Source organism: Rhinatrema bivittatum, chromosome 6 (assembly GCF_901001135.1).
Source record: "Rhinatrema bivittatum chromosome 6, aRhiBiv1.1, whole genome shotgun sequence".
Classification (NCBI taxonomy): Eukaryota; Metazoa; Chordata; class Amphibia; order Gymnophiona; family Rhinatrematidae; genus Rhinatrema; species Rhinatrema bivittatum.
The window spans coordinates 312956835-312978256 of NC_042620.1; the positions used below are offsets into that span (position 1 = coordinate 312956835).

Here is a 21422-nt window from a genome sequence, read left to right on the forward strand (position 1 = left end):
TTTTTTTACTGGACATCATCCCTTAATATTTCAGCTTGACTTTTATCTGATAAAAAAGTTTCTAAATGTGTAGGATCCACAAATCCAAATCTCTTCCCTCTGGGGTAGATTTTTAAAAAATGCGCGATCGCGTACTTTTGTTCGCGCACCAGGCGCAAACAAAAGTACGCTGGATTTTATAAGATACGCGCGTATCTTATAAAATCCTGGATCGGCGCGCGCAAGGCTGCCGATTTTGGGCATCTATTGAATTTTCCTAACACTCATCTTTGGTCTGGTTTAGAATTGTTTAAGAAATATAAGGTTGAAACTTTAAAATTTTCTTCTGATAAAAGCTTTTTTTCCTCTCAGATTTTTAGAGGTCTATATTCAGATATAGTCCGGATAGAAAAGTTAGACAGATAAACTTATCCAGATAACTTTAGAGGCATATTCAACAGTGCAGTGCAGTCAAACTATTGAAAATAGCCATTTTCACTCACTACAAGTGAGGGGGGGGGCATGCTACTACTCCCACTGGCAAAGACATAAAAGTTAATTATAGAAATTGCACCCCCCCCTCCACTGAGTGAATAGAACCTCAACTAAAGAACAAATCTTATAGGCCAGGTACATAAAACCAATTCCTAAGAAAAAAGGGAAACCCCAAAATATTCCTCTGTATTTAATTGTAAAAGATGTTTACATGAACTCCCTCTCCCAATAGGGCTGAATCAGCTGGTTTTGCTTTGAGTCTAATAGTTAATGATTTGAAGCCATTCCATGAGCTTGGCCCCGGCTGGCTAATTCCCGAGTCCTGTTTCCTAGAAGCACAGGTCAACACAGTGTACCGGTGTGTTCACAACTCTTGCTGACCACTGGGGCAATCCTAAAATCTCTTCCTCTAAGGATGCCTCCTATTTACAGTTGTGTCAGCTTTCCAGTGGCAGGAAGTGCAGCTGCTGCAGAACAGGTTTATAATTACCAGCACTTTGCTTTCCGAGATTGAAATTTGCTCTGTCCCTTTTTTTTTTTTTCCACTTTGTTGCCTGCCTCAGCTCATCTCTCTTCTCAAGTGACACCTCTCTTTTCTTCTAGCATAATGCCTCTAAAGCCATGCAGATGTTTTCTATGTTCATCTAAGGAAGCAGGAGTTGTTTCTTTTTAATGCTTTTATTTAACAGTTGGATTTCTAAAACAATTATAAAAAGGAGAGGCTGTATTACAAAACAGAAGTTTACAAAGCACACAGGAATAATCTTTTGTTCTCAACCACAGGATTAACATAAAAAGGGGAAAAAAATCCTCTAAAAACAATTTACCAATCTTTTTTTTTTTTTGTGGTGCTAAGGGACTTTTGGGGCTGGGTTGGCATGTTTAAGAGCTTTTCATAAGTCTGTTATAAGGAGTCCTGCTGCAAGCAATGAAGATCCTGACTTCCAGAATCATTCAGGATACCTAGGGAACACAAACCAAGGGCAGGCAGGCAACAGTCAGCCTAATAGCTCCCATGGCTTATTCTATATTCTGCAATCAGCACCATTACAAACAGCTCTAAAATCAAGGAGACAGGATTATTTCTTCTTGTTTTATACAAATGATTTTCCTGAGAAAAATCTAGGTAAATGCTGATCCCACTAGAAATACACTGGTGGGGAAACTCCAGACTTCATTTTATAGGAGATAAAAACAAGCTTTATGTTAATGCAATCTTGATAAGGGACTCCCCCCTTTTGTTTAATGTTGCTATTTCGACAACCTTGAGACGCTGAGCCTTATGCTCTGAATGGCAACAGTCCTTGGTTCTATGAATGATTAGTATGCCCCCGATGAAGCATTTGTTTGCAAAACATCGGCCATGTTGGGCTTATTTACAGATTATTGACTGTGACCGTTTATCATTGGATATTTTATATGCAACTAAAATCTTTTCCAAAAAAATTAACTTACATAAGGTGAATGATCCAGATGTCCGGGTGATCTGCTTCTGTTTAACAGCTGCACCGTAAGGCTCGCTGACACCTTTCTCTTAGGATTTGCATGATTATTTTGTCAAAATGGCTGCCTTTACTTTAAAATGTTTGACTTTCCCCTCCCTTTTGATTTTGTGAATATGTTTGGGGGTAACTACTGACTCTTTTGTTTGGTAGTTTATAAAAATGATACAGTTTGGGGGGGGTTTTCTCCCCCCAGGAGAAAGTCGTCAGATGATTGATATCACAAAAGGAAACCTCACCTCCTGAACTTCGGCAGTTATTTTCACCAGTAATTGGAAGGGTTACAACAGAAGTGTCCATTAGTAAACAGAGTAGGTAAGACCTTGCTCTCAATCAGTTAAAAAAAACCAAAACAAACAGGTTAACCTAAGACTTAAAGTTACATAAAGCAACTTCAGAATAGGGATATTTTAATTTCTCAGGTAATGCAAATTGTGCCCCTAATAAAACCATGTTGCAAATCAGTTTGTACAAGGGGGCGTCAATAAATAAGGTGAATTTAAGCATAGCATCAAAACAGCTTTAGTAGACCTTTATTTACTCCCCATCATAGTATCTACTTGAGATTACAGAAAAGGTCTTTACCAGGTGCCCTACAGAAACAGTACCCCTTGCACCCTAAGAATGCCACTGTTCTTTACACTTCCTCCAGTGGACACACAAGTTGACCCACTCGTTCTATGCAAGTTTTTCTTCATGTTAAAACTCAGCAAAGCATTACATGCTCTGCCCCTAAACCAGGAAAAATGTCTGGCAGATTTGTTGCACTGACTACAAGCATCTTTCCTTTTCTTTACATAGCTGAATTTGAAATAAATGGTTAGTCTGGCTGTTTTACAAAATTTATGCCCACAGGGATTCCAATAAAAATGAGAGCAAAGGAGCTCTGCTTTTTTCACATTCCCGATGGAGAGATATTCCCCTTTGCATTTTGATACACCTTGTCCTGAGGGATTTCCATCTTTGGTGGTCCTAGTTGGGTCTCCCATCCTCTACCCCATCTTTAATTCAGCCACTGGCTTGTGCTTCACCCTTGTTGGGTACTGGCTCGACTGACAAGCGACTGTAAGCATTACTTTTAATAAACCAAGACTGCCTTTATTGTTGGTGCTCAGAGAACAAAATCTGAAAGTTTGTATTTCCCCTCCAGCTACACCATCAAAGACAATGCTACCATACTAACCAGATGCTGCAGATTTTGCACAGGGTCTCATCAATATTATTCACAAACCTTGGGGTGTAGTTTGGCATATGGAGGTCACACAAGCACTCAGTGGTCGAGCAGGATTTAGAGATCCGTAGTGCCAACTGTTTCTTCCTTTGACCGGGATACCACCCACAGAACACACCAGAATTGTCAATATTCATTTCTTTGTAAAAGCCTACATTTCCTGTTTTGGCATGGAATGCCTCTTACCTTGATCCAAGTTACTTTTTGCCTTGACATATTTTCTATTTGTAGTGTAAAGCTGCTTAGAACCAACCATTTCACAAATATTCAGCTCTATGCCTTGGGTTTCAAAAAGAGACAAGACAAACCCTGGCTACACATATATCTAGCGAAGCAGTGCACAGGGGACAGATTGTTCATCTCTCCTTATATGCAGTACCAATCCCCTCCCCAGAAAAGTCTACTACTGCTTGTGCTGCTCTGAAGATCCAGCCATGTTGCACTGAATCAGAAACAGATGCAGGGCCCGAAACCCATTTGCAGCTTTCTAACCTGCCTTCATTTTGTTATAAACACTTTCTTAAGAAGTACTGAACAAACTGAAGAGGGGAGGGCAGATGAGCCTGTGAACTCTGTTTGACTCAACCGACTTTAGAAAAACTTCCCCACAAAAAAAATTAAACTAAAAAAGGCAACAAAGACAGGTGAGCATAGAGTTTGTGGGGCCGTAGCCTGTACTGCTTCTGCCCTGGCCGTCTGGCCTTGTTTGCTCCCGTAGAAGGCTCTTGCAGTGGTGCTTCCTCATTGGGATTCACCTTGGCATGCTCCTTGCTCGCTCTTGGGAGTGATGTGATCCTCGGTCTGTCCATTTTTTTAAATTTTGTTTCATTGTTTGGTCTGTGAGGAAGGGAAGCCTTAAAGTTGCTTCATTCGGAATCACACTGGTCTCTTTGAATAAAAGCAAAAAAGAGTGAATGACACAGCTGGGCAGGAAAATGTCTCATTTCCCTCTTTCCCACAAAGGTTCCCCCTATCCCTTCATCAGCCAAAAGAAAGCACATCAATATATCTATTAAAAAAACATACATACATACATACTGACACACACAGCCAAGTGTCCTATACATATACTTGTATCTAACACATACAAAAGACAATGTTATTTTCTAAAGCCAGGGAGGAGCTCCTAGGATTTCCAACCTATGATCTACAGGTAGGGAAGTCTCTAGCTCCCAACCCAAAGAGAAGCCTGCAGGACTCTGTGCCTACAGTGGCTGGGATTTATCAAAGTCATAGCTGATTTAAAAGCAAATAGCTTAGGCTTTGTGGTTGGTCATACTTGAGACGGTCATGGTAAGAGAGTCCTTCCTGCCAACAAGTCTCTGGCAGAAGTTGTCCTTCCCTTTCAAACTATGGTCTTGCTCTGTGCTGGTATGCCACTGATACAGAAAAGGCCCTACATGAATGCTACTGTAACGCAATAATGCTTAACAGAACAGAACTGAAATACAATTAAATATCTAACACATTTAGACAACAGAACCAGGAAGACTTCAATTCCCATCATGCAGAGCACACAGTGTAAACTCAAAGCTACATTGAAAAGAAACAATTTGGGAAAACACTTCACTGATCGCTAGTAAGTATTGGGGGTCTGGCTTTTTTTCCCCACTCTCTCAAAATACAGAGGGGGTATTCAGAGCATGTATCAACCTCCGAGAGTAAGCCCCACTCCACTCCCTTAATTATCTAGTCTCACAACACTAAATTCAAGCTGATTCTGTCTGAGAAAGGTGACTAGGCCTGGGGGTCCTCAGTGCAGAAGGAGATTGGAAGGTGCTTACAAGAGTCCATATCTGCTCTGATATTTGGACAGGATGTTCTTGCACTTCCTCATTTCCTTGCGCAGCTCTGCCACCTCTGTGCGCAGGACCATGTTCTCTTTTTCCAGGAAGGCCGCCCGAATGGTGATCTGGTTCTCCTTCAGTCTCCGGGCATCCCGTGAGCGCTTGGCAGCCACATTATTTTTCTTCCGTCGCGTCCAGTATTTCTCGTCCTGGAAAGCATAAAAAAGGAAGGGGAAGGGGAAAGAGAAGGTGAAGTGTTAGGTGTGGTGGTGACAGCCTCATCTTGGAGTCAACATAAGGCCAAGGGAGTGAAAAGGAGCCTATTGTAATATTGCCTACAACCAGGTGGTGAGGCCACTTGGCAATAGTGATCATAACAATCAAATTTGAACTAATTACCAGAAGGGGGTCAATATGTAAATCTACAGCTCTAACACTAAATTTTCAAAAGGGAAACTTTGATAAAATGAAGAAAATAGTTAGAAAAAAACTGAAAGGTGCAGCTGCAAAGGTTAAGAGTGCACAACAGGCATGGACATGGTATTTTTAAACAATCTTAGAAGCACAGTCCAGATGTATTCCACGCATTAAGAAAGGCAGAAGAAAAGCCAAACGATTGCCAGCATGGTTAAAAGGCAAGGTAAAGAGGGGAGGAGCCAAGATGGCGGCGGTGTTGGAGTAGGGCTCGGAACGCTGTCCATATTTCTCTTGAATTTTTCCTCGTTAAACTAACTAATGGCTCCCAAACGGAAAGGCAGGGTTCGGGTATATCCCGCGGTACCCCCCCTACCTCCTGGACAGTGGACTATTCCCGAGCTTGCTACGGGCTATCCGAAGGTGGAGGAGCTATGCCCCGCAGAGCAAACTGGAGGAGGAGCAGCGGCCTACTCAGGGGAAACTACCCTCTGCGCCTCCAGGCTCTCGTACACCTCCAGCGCCAATTCCCCAGAAGTTCTCGAGCCCGGTGAGTGCGGAAACAGATCCGATGCGTTCTGGGCAAGCAGACATGGGATTTGCCGCGGGAACTGGAAGTAATGAGCAAGGACAGGATAGGGAAGAAATGGCAGGAAGGCAAACAGCCTGTGAGCTCCAGAGAGGAACTGTTCCCACGGAAGTAATTCCTGATATTAACACTTCAATGAATGACCCTCTTGGTCGGGCTCCGTTAGAGCTGGGTGCCATGAGTGCCACTTTTACCAAGCCATCTGTGGTGACGTTGGATTCACTGTGGGAGCTGGTAGCCAAACTGGGAATTGCACTACAAGGATATTCCCAGCAGCAAGTCTCAATTTCTTTAAAAATGGATGATATAACCCGGGACTTTAACTCTCAATATACGGAACAGCAGCAAAGAATTCAGATATTGAAAGATCAAGGAAGAAGATACAAGATACACAGACAGCTTTAATTCAGGAGCGGTCGATATTAAATAGGAAAATGGAACTAATTGAAAACAAGCTGAGACATTTGAACCTAAGGTTTCTAAATTTCCCTAAGGTTCTAGGAGAACAGCCCTGAAACAGACTTCCCTAACAAACCAATATCTGAAGCGCAACCAACTAATGGCTACGTCCACTCTCAACAAAACTGACCACAACGAGTCTAGAGAGATTTGAATTGGCCTTACCAAAAGCTGCAAAGGACTGCTGAGGAGGAAAGAAGAAGAAGAAGAATCTTCACCAATCTCAGTATCAAGGCTGGGAGAGGCCCAAAAATGGCGTCTCTCTAATCCCTCCAACGGCAATGGTATCCGAGCTGGGCAGCCCCCTTCCCCACTCGAGGAACCAGACACGTTTCCCTGTGACAGCTCAGACGCTGCACTATCGGGAGTGCCTGGCTGAGGTGGAGGGGAGCAATCTGGGGGACTGAGAAAGAGGTCCAGTGCTGCCTGGGCTCCCTCGCTAAGTTCCACAATGGACCTTGCGTGTCCCCAGTCTCCCGACTGGCTGAGAACTGAATCGAGAGTTTTCTGGCCAGGAGGAACCTTGGGTAAGGAGGAGCATTTCCTAGGCTTTCTTTTCCTCTTTGATGCCATAGTAAAAGGAAACTTGTAATAAGAAATGAGGAACACCAGCGACATTTCAGCCCTAGCCAGCCGCCATCTTGACTTCACCCATCCGGACTGGTGCTTTTTAATATATTTATAAATGATCTGGAAAGGAGTAGGATAAGTGAGGAAATCAAATCTGCAGATCATATAAAATTATTCAGAGTAATTAAATCACATACGGTTTGTGATAAATTGCAAGAGGACCCTACGAGACTGGAAGATTGGGCATCCAAATGGCAAATGGAATTTAATATGGACAAGTGCAAGGTGCTGTAGTTACACGATATTAGGTTCCATTTTAGGAGTTACCACCCAAGAAAAAAGTACCATAGTGGATAATACTTTAAAATTGTCAGCTCAATGTGCGACTGTGGTCAAAAAAGCAATATTAGAAATTATTAGGAAGGGAATGGTGAATAAAAGGGAGAATATCATGTCTCTGTATCGCTCCATGGTGAGACCACACCTTGAATACTGTGTACAATTCTGGTCGCCGCATCTCAAAAAAGATATAATTGTGATGGAGAAAGTAAAGAGAAAGGCAACCAAAATGATAAAGGGGATGGAACAGCTCCCCTATGAGGAAAGACTAAGGAGTTAAGGACTGTTCAAGCTTGGAGAAGAGACGGCTGAGGGGGGATATGATAGAAATCTTTAAAATCATGAGAGGTCTAGAATGGGTAAATGTGAATCGGTTATTTACTCTTTTGGATAATAGAAGGACTAGGGGACACTCCATTAAGTTAGCAAGTAGCACATTTAAAACAAATTGGAGAAAATTCTCTCTCACTCAACATACAATTAAGCTCTAAAATTCATTACCAGAGGAGGTGGTTAAGGCAGGTAGTATAGCTGGCTTTACGAGGGTTTGGAGAAGTTCTTGGAGAAGAGGTCCATAAACTGCTATTTTTTTTTTTTTCAATATATTTTTATTGGAGAACTCAAAAAACATTGACAACACAACATTTGAACAAGAGATAACTTAGCTAACACGTCTCCATGAAGTATTGTTTTTCCCACAGACCATAAACTGCTATTAAGTTGACTTAGGGAATAGCTACTGCTTATTACCTGCTTTAGTAGCATGGGATCTATTTAATGTTTGGGTACTTCTGACCTGGATTGGCCACTGTTGGGAACAGGATGCTGGACTTGTTGGACCCTCAATCTTACCAGGTATGGCAACTTTTTATGTTCTTACAGCAATGTAGAAGGCCTGGATTCTAGCTCTCCTCTCTCTGGAAGATAGCAGGGTGCATACGTGGCAGACGTGATACTCTTGGGTCCAGGAAACTGGAATGGTAGGGCAACTCTTGCTGCAGGGGATCTCTCTGCTGATGAAGGAACAGCTCCTTCTCTGAGAAAGCTTCCCTTCCTGCCCGCCCTTAGTCAGCATGAGAACTTTTAATCATCTGGGCAACTATTGCATGGAGTAGAGTGGAAGGCATGGTTAAAATAAAAAAAAAATTAAGGAAAAAGGCAGCCCAAACTATATTTTAGCCTAACAGCAGAAGTCTCATGGAGTTGAGAGTACCACTTCTGGCCTTGGTCAGTCTGAAGAGGAGCTTGAGTCAAGACTCAAATGTATACCTTCCATGTGAAAGGGCAGAAAACAGCTCAATGTGCTAGGCTCACCTTCCTCCACAGCTCAACTCCCAGCCCCTTAGGACCTGCCTCAATACTTATCACTGTCATGTATTGACAGAATTTGATAAAAGCCAAGGCTCCAGGAACTGTCATTCACAGCCACTGGGAATTTTATTTATTTATTTTTACAGACTAGATCGATGTTATGCAACGGCTGGCACTCCCTCATCCCCCAAAACAGTGCTATGAATACCATCTCTACAGCATTTTTAGCAGCTCCACAGAGCAGAAGTTAGGTCCATGGTTTGAACCTGGAGTGTTAGTAAAAACGCGGGACAGCGGACGAACGCCCGCTCTCCCGGCGCGCGCAATGGCCATTCGCCGGTGCGCGCGATTCAGTATGCAAATTAGGTGGTGCGATAGAAACGGGCAAAAGGAGCAGTGGCTGTCAGCGGGTTTGACAGCCGACGCTCAATTTTGCCGGCGTCGGTTCTCGAGCCCGCTGACAGCCACGGGCTCGGAAACCGGCAAAATTGATCGTCCGGTTTTCGGCCCGACAGCCGCCGGCCCAATTTAAAATTTTTTTTCACTCTTCCGGTGCCGGCAGAAACTACTAATTTCTTAAAGTAAAATGTGCGGCTTGGCTGCACATTTTACTTTCTGTATCGCGCGGGCATAACTAATAGGGCCATCAACATGCATTTGCATGCTGAGGGTGCTATTAGGTGCCACGGGTTGGACGTGCGTTTTCCGCCCCTTACTGAATAAGGGGTAAGGGAAAACGCGCGTCCAAGGGCAGGTTAACAGTGCGCTCCGTCAGAGCGCACTGTACTGTATTGGCCTGTGAGTGAGATAATCATTGTGCTAATAGTGCACTCTCTCATTGGCAATTATGGCACTGTCCACTGAACCCCCATCAGCGATCACCTGTTCCCTGATTCCCCCCCCCCCTCTCCGTTCCACCGACTGATCTTCCCCATCAGGCCGGGGGACCCTCCAGACCCCTGCACATGGTTCAAGGTTTGCTTCATAGCTAAGTAGAATTGTTTGGTCACTGGATGCCAAACAAGAAAGTAGTAGGAGAGATACTGGGACCAGTCGAGGACCTTAGGGTCTTGATGGTACCAGGAATTTGGGGAAAAAAAAATAACCCAAACGGTCTGGATCAGTGGGTTGGGTCTCCATGTAGATTTATGCGAGCACTTCAGTGTGGGCAGATCACAGTTAAACTATTCAAGTACATTTTAAAAATCAAATGTATGTACATAGATTTCTCCCTGGCCCATTTCCATCCACCTCCACCATCTGGAATGCCTATTTTCTAAGGTACCTGCTTTGAAAAACGAGGTGGATACTTTTTGGCCTATGGAAATTGGCTTTATGTGGCTAGAGGCAACGCATCTGTGTTGGATGGCAACTAGAGCTCCGGAGATGTACCCCCTATATGTATTTGTAGAATTCCCAGGTGAAAGTTCTTTACCATGTTTTGATCTAATCAGAATCAGTACCTTTAGCATTTCATCTCTCCAAGGCAGATAAAACTGCCTTGGAGTTCAGGATCTGCCAGATCCTGAACTACCCGAGCACACACACACATGTCCACACCAGCTACCACTCTATAAAGCAAAGCTAGCTTACCAGACTGGCAGAGCTGCTTCCTATGCTGTCCTCCAACAGGCCATCAGGTAGAGCTCTGCAGGATTGAAACCCACACCCAAGAGACTATGAGCACCACTACTTGCCCAAAGTCGGTTCGGAAAAGCAGTTTCCAATACAAGAAAAGAGCTGAATGAATCTAGATTGATGCAGCAGCTCAAAGGATGCTCCTTTACCTTGGCTTCAACAGGCACATAAACCTTCTTTGCTTTCTTGACCATAGGCTGTGGCTTTAGCTCTTTAGCTGTGAACTTGTGCTTGCGAGGGTCAAAGAGCTCTCCCCCAGGGACACTGGACAGTGCCAGATCTGAAGGGTCTGGATTAAAGTTCACTTGCACCTCAATACCCTCTGGATGATTGAGACCGGGGGTATCCTGCTCATGTGAGGAGTTGGAGCCTGAAAACAGAAAAGCCAGGATATGCAGGATAACACATGTAGGGCAACAAGTGAGGCAGTGGTGCTTCTGCTGGCTACACAATACACAAATGTAAATTTATTACCACAGCTGTCATGCAGACATAAAACACCTCATATATGGATGAGACATATGGGATATATCAGATGCCGTCAGCACCCCGTGCACACAGTGTGTCTACTTTCCACTAAATTCTGTCCAACTTCCACCAGTGAACCATAACTTACTCAGCTCTTATTTCTCATCAAAACAATATGCACAAGACTCTTTGGATCAGAGTAAGGAGACTTTGAAGTGCCAGCAGGGTCTTATTTTCAGCATTTTAAAACAGCCAGCAGCACAAGAGGGTGGGGGAGAGAGATTCCAGTCCATGAAGAGAAGCAGAGGGGGACCCAGGCCTTGCTTACCTGTGCTGTCTGAGTCTTGGAAGACGACTCCAGAGGGAGATACCGGATTGGAGGGGACACCAGTGCATTCTTTCTCCTCCAGCTTGACCGAAGGCAAGGGGGTCTTAACTGCCAGACTGAGGTTCAGCTGTGAGAGGTTGGAGGGGATGCCGTTCTCCAGCAGGAAATCATCCAGATCCAGGTACTCCAGGTGAAAGAACTCCTCATCGTAGGGGATGGTTTTGTCCCAAATGGGAGGCATGAGGGAGGCAGACACTAGCCAGCCACTACCAGCTGCTTCATCATTGTCCACTAACTTTGTCTTATTTTTCTCTACAAAACAAATAAATGTTAGACAATTTAGTATGAATACACACCACAAATGATCTGGCCTGGATGTGCTGCAACTGGATTCTATATGGAGGGCTATTCATGCTGGAATTAGCACCATATTCATTTTTTAACACTTGTAACTTGTTTTTAGTGTAATAGTCATGGAATACATATTTTTCATAGAGCATGCCTCATTCATGTTACTAACCTAGCCAAAAACCATTAAGAGCTAGGAGGCCAACCTGCCAACTCTGACCACAATGGCCAGTGTCCTCATGCTCAAGAGGTTTGGTTCACCCGTTCTCATGGTGCAAGTTTGAAAAAAAAGAAAAACACATCATAACTTACACTGGCTGCCAATACATTTCAGAATTATTCATAAGTCCATCACCATCATCTATAAATCTATCCATCACCATGCTCCGCTTAACCTACAAATCCCGCTCAGATGTCATACCTCTTCCAGACCCATTAGAGAAGCTTACAGAGGATCATATGTCCCCCAAACCAAATCCACACATCATCTAACATTTAGAGACCGGGCCTTCTCTACAGCGGGACCATCGATTATGGAATTCTTAGACAGGAACCATGCCTACTAACATTCAGAAAAGGGCTTAAGACTTGGCTGTTTAAACAAGCCTTTCCAGATCCTAACTGAATCACAGCAACAACTATAGAGCGTCGTTTCAGAACAATGTAAATAATTACTCCTCTTACTGTTTACTCTAGCTTTTTCTTCTTCCTCCAGTTCGAGCAGCCCTGTTTTATTGTAACTTCATTGCTTCTTTTCACTTGTTCAATGTTCAAAGTTATTACACCCCCTGTTATTTGTAAACCAGCGTGATGTGATTGTATCATGAATGCCGGTATAGAAAAACTCTAAATGAATAAATAAATAACTATAAAAAAAAAATGATATCACCCGTTATATTAGAAGAATTTCCCAAGTTTTGCCAACTAAGGTCTAAAATATAAATCAATCATGCCTAGTAAAGGGACTAATTTACTAAGGCTTTTCCCCTACATTTCTCTGTGGGGAAAAGCTTAGAGGTCAAAGGGTTTAGGTGCTTAACTTTGAGGAGTTAGATGCCTAAATTGTCCTTCTGAAATTTACTAGACCAGGTGCCTAAATTTAGAAGCCTAAAAAATGAGTGGCTACAAGGGCAGGGAAAAAGAAAAGGGGGCTTTAGCACCGATTTTACAGCATTAGGCACCTCATTGTCTTAAATCTAGGAAAATGAATAGCAGGCCTACATTTAGGATTCCAGTTCAAGATAGCTAAATTTGGGTGAATTTTCCACTGAAAGAGATCGAACTTCAAGGAGTTATCTGGACAAACCCCAAGGTTTAAAAATTCCCACCCTGCCGAGTGAATACATTTTACCTTGGCAAAGTCATTACCTTGATAAAACTGAGTTGGCTAAAAAGATGTAGGGCAGGAAGTGTTGCTAAAATCATCCAGGTAACAGATATCCAGCACCACCTGAATAAATTTAGGTTTGATTGGGGAAATCACTATAGGCAGGTATATTCAGCAGCAGCCTTATCTGGCTAAGTACTGCTGAATATTCATGTGAAGTTACTGCTCAGTGGTCTGCTATCTTACTTCTTATGCTCCTAAAGTTAGAGGCTTATTATAATGCATTTCATTGCTGTTCAGCACCACAGTCTGGACAGCTCCTGTGACAAATGGCACATCAAAATTAATAGAGCTTTCACTTTTTTGAAATGTGCTAAGGACGAACTGTTCTATGTGAAAGTCTGACTTAGTATGACTAGATATTGTGCTTGAATGTTTTTTTGCCTGAACTGAAGATGTTCATAGAACTGTCACTAATCTGGTGTGAATGTGTGTGTGTATGTGTACACCCCTGTTATATGTAAACCGGCATGATGTGTTTGCAACATGAATGCCGGTATATAAAAATTTTAAATAAATAAATAAATAAATAATTTAAAAAAAAATAAAATATATATATATATATATATATATATATGAATGAATCCAAAAAAATTAGGCAATATGTATCACTAACTGGTGCTTAATATATATAAAGAAAAAAACACTCTAAAAAGAGTGGGACAAAAGCACTTAAACTACAAACAAAAAAATAAAAAAATGTTTATTACAAAAAAATCTTTTCATCATCAATATATATCAAACACCATGTTTATATGTCAAATTCTACATAACCCTAATAACATCACAATTCTAATACTTCAATTAACATAATATAAATGACAATAATCACCACAATTATGTCTCGCAATATAACATTCATTCAACATGTTACCCAAACATTTACAAAAAGAGCAATACCTTGTAACAATGTTAGCCTAGCTCCAAAAATTGCAACAAAAAAGGTTGCATACAAACACCATATGTTAGCATCAAAAGCTAAACAAATGGAAACTATAATGTCTCAAATACAATGCTACAAAATGTCATACATTCTCAATTCATTGACATCTAAAACTGCGAGAATATTCACTTACATTTGGGTCAATACAGTAAGACGCGCGGGAGAGCCGGCTAGCGCCCGCTCTCCCAACACAAACCCAGGCCACTCTCCTGGGCGCGCGATTCAGTAAAGATATGCAAATTAGGGCCCGTGGTAAAAGAGGCGCTAGGGGCACTAGCGCATCTCTAGCGCCTCCTTTTTGACAGGAGCGGCGGCTGTCAGCGGGTTTGACAGCCGACGCTCAATTTTACCGGCGTCGGTTCTAAAACCCGCTGACAGCCATGGGTTCGGAAAACGGACGCCGGCAAAATTGAGCGTCCGTCTTCCAACCTGCGGGCAGATTTAAAAATTAAAATTTTTTTTTTATTTTTGGGGCTTCCGACTTAATATCGCTATGATATTAAGTCGGAGGCTGTACAGAAAGTTTTTTCTGCTTTTCTGTACACTTTCCCAGTGCCGGCCTATGGCAGGCATTAATTTCTGAAAGTAAAATGTGCGGCTTGGCTGCACATTTTGCTTTCTGTATCGTGCGGGAATAACTAATAGGCTCATCAACATGCATTTGCATTTTGCGGGCGCTATTGGTTTCGGGGGGGGGGGGGGGGGTTTGACGCGTGTTTCCACGCACTATTACCCCTTACTGTTTAAGGGGTAAAAATAGCGTGTCGAAAACACGCATCCAAATGGGGGCTAACGGTGCACTCGGCCTGAGCGCACCTTACTGCATTGACCCGATTAGCTGTTACACTAAACTATACACTTGCAATGTATCAATAATGATAACCTAAACCAAGTTATTCCTCGAGTAAATAGTTGCAAAATACCAATGCAATGAAGGTGTTCCTCATATAAGCTGTTGTCATATCCTGACAAGGCCCTTGTTTCGCTAAACTGGCTTCCTCAGGGGAAAAAACGAATAAACTAGACACCCCAAAGTTGCTTATCCTGCTTGCCCCAGCAGGGGGAACCTAGAAATCTACCTGAGATTAAGAAGCATGTACCGGTAGGCTTAATAAATGACTTGAAGCTGTTGGAAGAAACATAAATGCACTAGTAGGGTAAACCGCTGCAACTTCTTGCGATTATATAAATTTTTGTGTGTCTTAAGACTTCCTTAGAAGCGAGTATGCTATGTGAGAAAGGCGTTTAGGGTGAGCACGCTTGTACCGCTTTGGAGGCGGGTATATTCCCTGTGTGGGGACAGAAGACGCAAGAATTTATATACTTGCTTTTGTCCCACTCTTTTTAGAGTGTTTTTTCTTTATATAAAATCCTTGAATTCGATAGAACTGGCTGATATGAAGCACCTTGGGTGCATTAATGTGCTGTTTAAAACAATTACATCTGTAATATTTTATGCATCATACCAACTTAATATGTGCTCAAATTCTGGAAGTCAGTGCTTCACTGAACACTTGCACTACATTTGGTCCCATCTTGTTCAGGTTTCAGCAGTTTCTGTGTTCAATAATCCCTCTATCTTGTGTACATTAAAAGTGGTTTTCTAATGCTCTACCTAAGGCACGGCCCAAGGCTGAGATTTGTCCATGGCAATACCACAGTGCTATAAACATTATGTGTATCCCCACTGATAATTAGGCTGTCTCAACACTAATACTATTATAGCAGCTGTTTTATATATCACCTATATTTTTTAATATAATCAAAGCCTACTGCTAAGGGGAAAACAGAACAAAAATGCTCCCCCACCCTGTCAGGTGTTTTTCTCCGAATAGGCCACTTCTCTCCCTTCTCCACCTTCTCCCTTCTGTTTCTCACCCCTCCACCCCCTGTAGCCTATCACCAACTTTTCATGCATTCTCCCAGATTCTCTCCTTTTAACTTCCTCCCTTTCTGCAGTTTTCACTAACCCTCCTCCAGCTTCCTACCATCCCTCCCTCCCTCGTCTTCATATCCTGCTTTTTTTCAACTTCTGCCCCCTTCAGAAAGCAGGTGGTCCTGAAAGACTTCTGGGCAGGAGGGCTCTTTTGTGATCCCTTATGAGGATACAGTTTTACAGTTCAGAAAAGGTGAGGTGCAGGCCTATCTACAAGGGGTGCCCTAAGCAAAAAAAAAAAAAAAAGTTCAGCTTGGCTGCCATCTCTTTCTCTCTCTCTTCCGCCTCTGGCTTGGCTGCTTCGAGGCCCACCACCTCAAAAACCCCTTTCACCTCTACAGGTTCTGATCCTGGTAGCCCTTCTACTGCTGCTAGGACTTACTCCATAGAGACCATCAGGGCATGCCCTTCTACCACTGCACTACACTAGCACCTCTATGCTAGCAATGACTCAGCCAGCTGTCGAAACCTAGGCCAGTGCCGTACAAGCCTCGATGATGGGGACCTTCGTCATCCTTCTGGGGACCTCTGAAGCGAGCAGTAAAAGTGGCAGCCAGCACCTGATAACAAGACAACAACCTCCTCAGGCACACCCAGATACATTAAAACAGGAAGACAAACGTGGCATCCCTGAGTGGAAATGAGGGTGCAGCATCTTCTGTTGTCACCTCGAGGAGACCTATCCTCATTGCTCCTGAGGTGGCTGCCCTTCTTAATGACAGCAAACAAAAGGTATCACGACAGCCATCCCAGCGCTGCCAGGGCCCATGGAGGTGTCAGTTGTCCTCCAATCTCCTTCTGGGAGAACAAAGACGATCTTCGGGAACCATGACATGTCCAAGGCCAGTACACAGCAGGGACAAAAGAACATGGAGACTGAACAAGTTGTACACAATCTATCCCTCCCACCTACCCTCTCACCTCAGGCTCCACCTGGTTCCACCCCACCTGATATCATTTCTGATGATGTAAAAGCCAAAAGTAAATAGGAGAAAAGAGGTAATAGGTAGGACAGAGGCACATGGAGACATATGGGAAATGCCCAAAGAGTGAGAACCCACCCTGGAAAACAGAGGGAGAAATTTGGTTCCCTATAAGGTTAGGGACTCCAGACTGGATCAAGAATTCCAAGCACAGAGTTCAGATTCTCATGCTGTAAGGAACCTGAACTCAAAGCTAATTACATCTGGGTCCCAAGAAGGCAGATGACCAGAGATCTGATCCCTGGATGATCTCTCCTAGGTGAAAGAAATCCCCCAGGATACATTCTTCAATGACCAACTCCTCCCCCTATAATTGCATTTGGGGCCAGAGAAACCCTCTCACCTCTCCCTCCAACAATCATAAGTTGGTCTGCAGGCTTCTCTGTCTTGGGTAGTTGAGGAGGAGGGGCAGAGCTCCTCAGGGCTGTAACCTAGCTAGTGTGGGGAGCCTGGTCTGAGCCTAGAGGTTAAATGTAGGCAGTGAAGAGCTTGAAGATTCTAAGGCTTCTGTTATCCCCATGTAGGAGAGCCTCCAGATCTTGAAGGAGATCCTACACCGATGAAGAAAGGTGCAATCGGTGCTGGAGAAGTGGCCAGGTGCAGAGTTGCTGCACTGATTAGCCTGGACCATTATCCAGGCCAACCATTGAGCCAAACTATCCAAAACTGTCCATTTATTGGCAGATATAGTACAAAATAGCTGTGATGGTGATCAATTTACTAGACTCCTTCCCATGGGCAGCTGCTTTTTGACAAATCCAGCAGGAAGGGGTCTGCTAGATGTGTAGTCACCCAAAATGGCATGTCTGATGAAAAAAGTCAAAGAGCTTTCTCGGTTGCGGCTCGCCTCAAGCAAGTTCGGTAACGCCAGCAGATGCAGTGGCTCCTCTAATGCTAGATTGAGAAGGTCTGCAAACCATGGTCGCCGTGGCAACTCGGGAGCCTCCGTAGGGTGACGCTCTATTTGGCGAAGGACCTTGCCGATCAGAGGCCAGGGGGGGAAAAACATACAGACTGATTGATGTCAGCCAGGGAAGTGCCAAGGCATCCACCCTCTCCGTCCCTGGTTCCCTGCACTGGGCAAAGAAGCGTGGAGCCTTGGTATTCTGAAAGGTCACCATCAGATCCATGGTCGACTGTCCCCATCTGTCGCAGATTAGCTGGAATGCCCTGTCCGCAAGCTCCCATTCTCCAGGGTCGAGCTGATGCAGACTCAAGAAGTCTGCGTGAATGTTGTCTACCCCTGCTATGTGAGACGCGGCGATGCTGAGAAGGTGCCGCTCCGCCCACTGAATCAACAGGTGAGCTTCTAATGCCACTGGGCGACTCCGAGTCCCCCCCTGATGATTGATGTAGGCTACCGTTGTCAAACTGTCGGACAAGACCCTGACCGACTTTCCCTGAATCAGGGGCAGAAAAGCCCGGAGTGCCAAACGCACTGCCCTGGTCTCCAAACGATTGATTGACCAGCAAGACTCTAGCATGGACCAGAGCCCCTGTACTGACGTCCGCAGACACACGGCTCCCCAACCTGAGAGGCTCGCATCCGGCGTGACCACCGTCCATTCCGGTGCCACAAGCAATACCCCCCCCCCCCCCCCCCCGGAGGAGATTGTCCGAATACAGCCACCATCACAGGCTGGCCCGTTCCACGTCTGTTAGAGGTAACAGGAGATGGAATTGCTCAGACACCGGACTCCAGCGGGAAAGCAATGCTGACTGTAAGGGTTGCATGTGCGCAAAGGCCCATGGTACCAATTCCGGTGTCGATGCCATGGAACCTTTCAACTGCAGATAGTCCCAAACCTTCGGTATCTGGTTCTGCAGTAAGGTCCTGACCTAGTGTTGTAATTTGTGACTGCGCTCGACGGAAAGAAAAACCTTGCCTTGCCATGTGTCAAACAAAGCTCCCAAAAATTCCAGTGGCTGAGAGAGATTGAGTTGACTCTTGGATGTATTGACCACCCAGCCGAGGGAGTGCAACAACTGTAGCACCCGCTGAATCGCTGAACGACAAAGCGCCTTGGATTTTGCTCGAATTAACCAGTCGTCCAGATAAGGATGGACTAACAGCCCCTCCCATCGTAGCTGTGCTGCAACCACCACCATGATCTTGGTGAAGGTTCTGGGGGCCGTTGCAAGACCGAACAGTAACGCTTGAAACTGGTAATGCTTCCCCAACACATAGAACCTGAGGTACCTCTGATGATCTTTCCTGATTCCGATGTGCAGATACGCCTCCGTGAGATCCAGCGAAGCCAGGAACTCTCCCAGCCTTACGGAAGCAATCACGGATCTCAGGGTCTCCATGCAAAAGCATGGTATCCGGAGACATCTGATGACGTACTTTAGATCTAGTATGGGCCAGAAGGCTCCTTTCTTTGGAACGACGAAGTATATGGAGTAGTGTCCTCTTCGTTGCTCCAAGGCAGGAACTGGAACAATGGCCCTCAGATCCAACAACCGGAGCAAAGTCTGCTGAACTGCTTGCCACTTCTCCGCGTGTCCGCACGGGGATGGGAAAAATCTCGGATTGGGAAGGCGAGCAAAATCTAAGGCGTAGCCGTGTTCTATCACAGAGAGTACCCACTGGTCTGTCTTGATTGTGGTCCATACCTCGTAAAAGAGAGAGACAATCTGTCCCCTACCTTCGGAACGGAGGGATGGACCGGCGGGACATCATTGTGCCAACTTACCCCCGGGAGTCGATGATGTGGAAGCAGGTCTACCAAATTGTCTTCCTCGAAAGGACTGGGAATGCTGCCTACTCTCTCCAGAACGAAAGGAGGATGAAGGGGTACTAGAGCGAGGGGCACGAGACTTACGGTTTCCCTGAAACCTGGATCTGGAAGAGAAGGACCCCTTGGACCACGACCTGTCCTCCGGGAGTCGGTACCCTTTGTTTTCGCCCAGCAACTGGATCATGTCTTCCAATTCCTTACCGAACAGAAGCTTGCCCTTAAATGGTAAGGACCCCAGGCGAGACTTGGAGGCTCCGTCCGCAGACCAGTTCCACAACCACAACAGTCGTCTGGCCGTGATGGTCGAAACCATGGAATGAGCCGAAGTTCTAAGGAGGTCATACAGCGCGTCCGCACTATAAGCCACGACCACTTCAAGGCGACCCACTTGTCTGGCTTCTTCCTCCGACAGCCCTTTGTTGGCGAGCAACTGTTGCACCCAACGAAGGCTGGCCCGTAACGCAAAGTTACTACAAATTGCTGCGCGGGCCCCCAGAGTGGAGACTTCAAAAATCTTCTTCAGCTGAATCTCCAACTTGTGATCCTGAAGATTCTTCAATGCCGTGGCTCCCGTGACCAGGATGGTCGTCCTCTTTGTGACGCCGAGACTGCGGTATCCACCTTCGGCACCCGCAGAACCTCCAGAGCATCCTCTGGCAAGGGATAAAGCTTATCCATAGCCTTCGTGACTTTCAGACCCAAGTCTGGGGTATTCCATTCTCGAAAGAGAAGGTCCATCACAGAGAAGTGAAAAGGGAATGTTGTAGGAGGGCCACTCAGACCCAACAACACCGGATCCACTGACCCAAGCCGAGACTCCTCGGGAGATGCAGCGATCCCTAAACTCCTCCAGAATGGAGGGAATCAGCGGGACCAACTCGTCCCTTCGGAAAAGGTGGATTACCCTCGGGTCATCACCCTCCGAGGCCTGGCTTTGCCTTGCCGCTCCCTGCGCCGGTGTGCCATCTCCCTCAGCCCCCCTTGGGGCGGGGAGGACTCCTCATGAGTCTCCCGATCCGACGGAGTCAGAGGTGGAGTCCGTGTCCTCCCTAAGTGGGAGAGCCCGCAATGGGCGTTTTGATTTTGGCTGCCCCTCCGCGCTCCCCGACCGGGGATGAAGCTTGTCCATGGGAAATGGGCCCTCAAGGCCCCCCGACTGGGGCGAGTGCCTCTTATGGGCTTTGCGGGCCTTAAAGGCCCTATGCATTGCCAGTATAAATCCTGATGAGAAGGTATAGCAAGGTAAAGGGATAGAGTATAGAAAGAAGATTTGAGTTTCAATCGCCATTGCTTCCGGTCCTCATCTGCTGTAAAGGGTGTGAGGCCTCTGGAAGTTGGGGCTCAGAGGTCACAGTGAGCGATTCAGGCTCTGGCGTCCTCGCCTGGGGGCTGCTGGGAACACTATGCAGATAAGCTTTCCAGTCCTGTTCTGCTGCAAAAAATGCAGGGCCAGTGTAAGTTCAAAGCCTGGATCGCTCACTGTGACCGCTGGAGTTCTCTCCCAGAGGTTGCTGGGAACGGTATGCAGATGAGCCTTCTGATCCTCTGCTGCAAGGGGTGGGGGGGGGAGCCTCCGCAGCCTCTCTTACCTTTGGATGCCTTTTTCTATGGCCACTGTGGTCCACACCAAAACTTTAGCAACATAATAAATCAGAAAGACAGATCTTAAAACCCAAGAGACATTTGCTGAAACAGATAAATATTTGCTTTGACAGGAATGGCTTCAGAAATAAAAAAAGAGTAATCTCCCTATAATTTAAATAGAGCATCTGAGAATAAAGGATTCATCTTCCAGTTAAACATATTCTTCAGGAATAAAGGATATTCTCCCAAAAGACTAGGGGCAAATTCAAACATACCGGCTTTATTTGTTGGAAAAAATAACCAATTAAAATGGATGATACAACTTTTTTTGCGTGAAAACCATCTGAGATAGTTTGAATCCAATCCTTAGTATGTTTGGAAGTTTCTTTT

General features: G+C 45.0%; 1 protein-coding gene across 2 annotated transcripts in view; it reads right to left on the reverse strand.

Moving 5' to 3' along the window:
* Positions 1 to 970: 970 nt before the first annotated feature.
* LOC115094445 (thyrotroph embryonic factor-like) overlaps positions 971 to 21422 on the reverse strand; it is a 34105-nt gene continuing 13653 nt past the window's right edge. The window contains exons 2-5 of one of the 2 annotated variants that reach the window (XM_029607511.1): positions 11111 to 11422; positions 10464 to 10684; positions 4992 to 5203; positions 971 to 4095 (exon numbers count right to left, since the gene is read on the reverse strand). In XM_029607511.1, the coding sequence (XP_029463371.1) occupies positions 4074 to 4095; positions 4992 to 5203; positions 10464 to 10684; positions 11111 to 11422 (767 nt within the window). In that variant the 3' untranslated portion in view covers positions 971 to 4073. Of the gene's footprint in view, positions 4096 to 4987; positions 5204 to 10463; positions 10685 to 11110; positions 11423 to 21422 lie in introns of those variants that run through there. The other variant, XM_029607512.1, reaches the window with a different exon arrangement.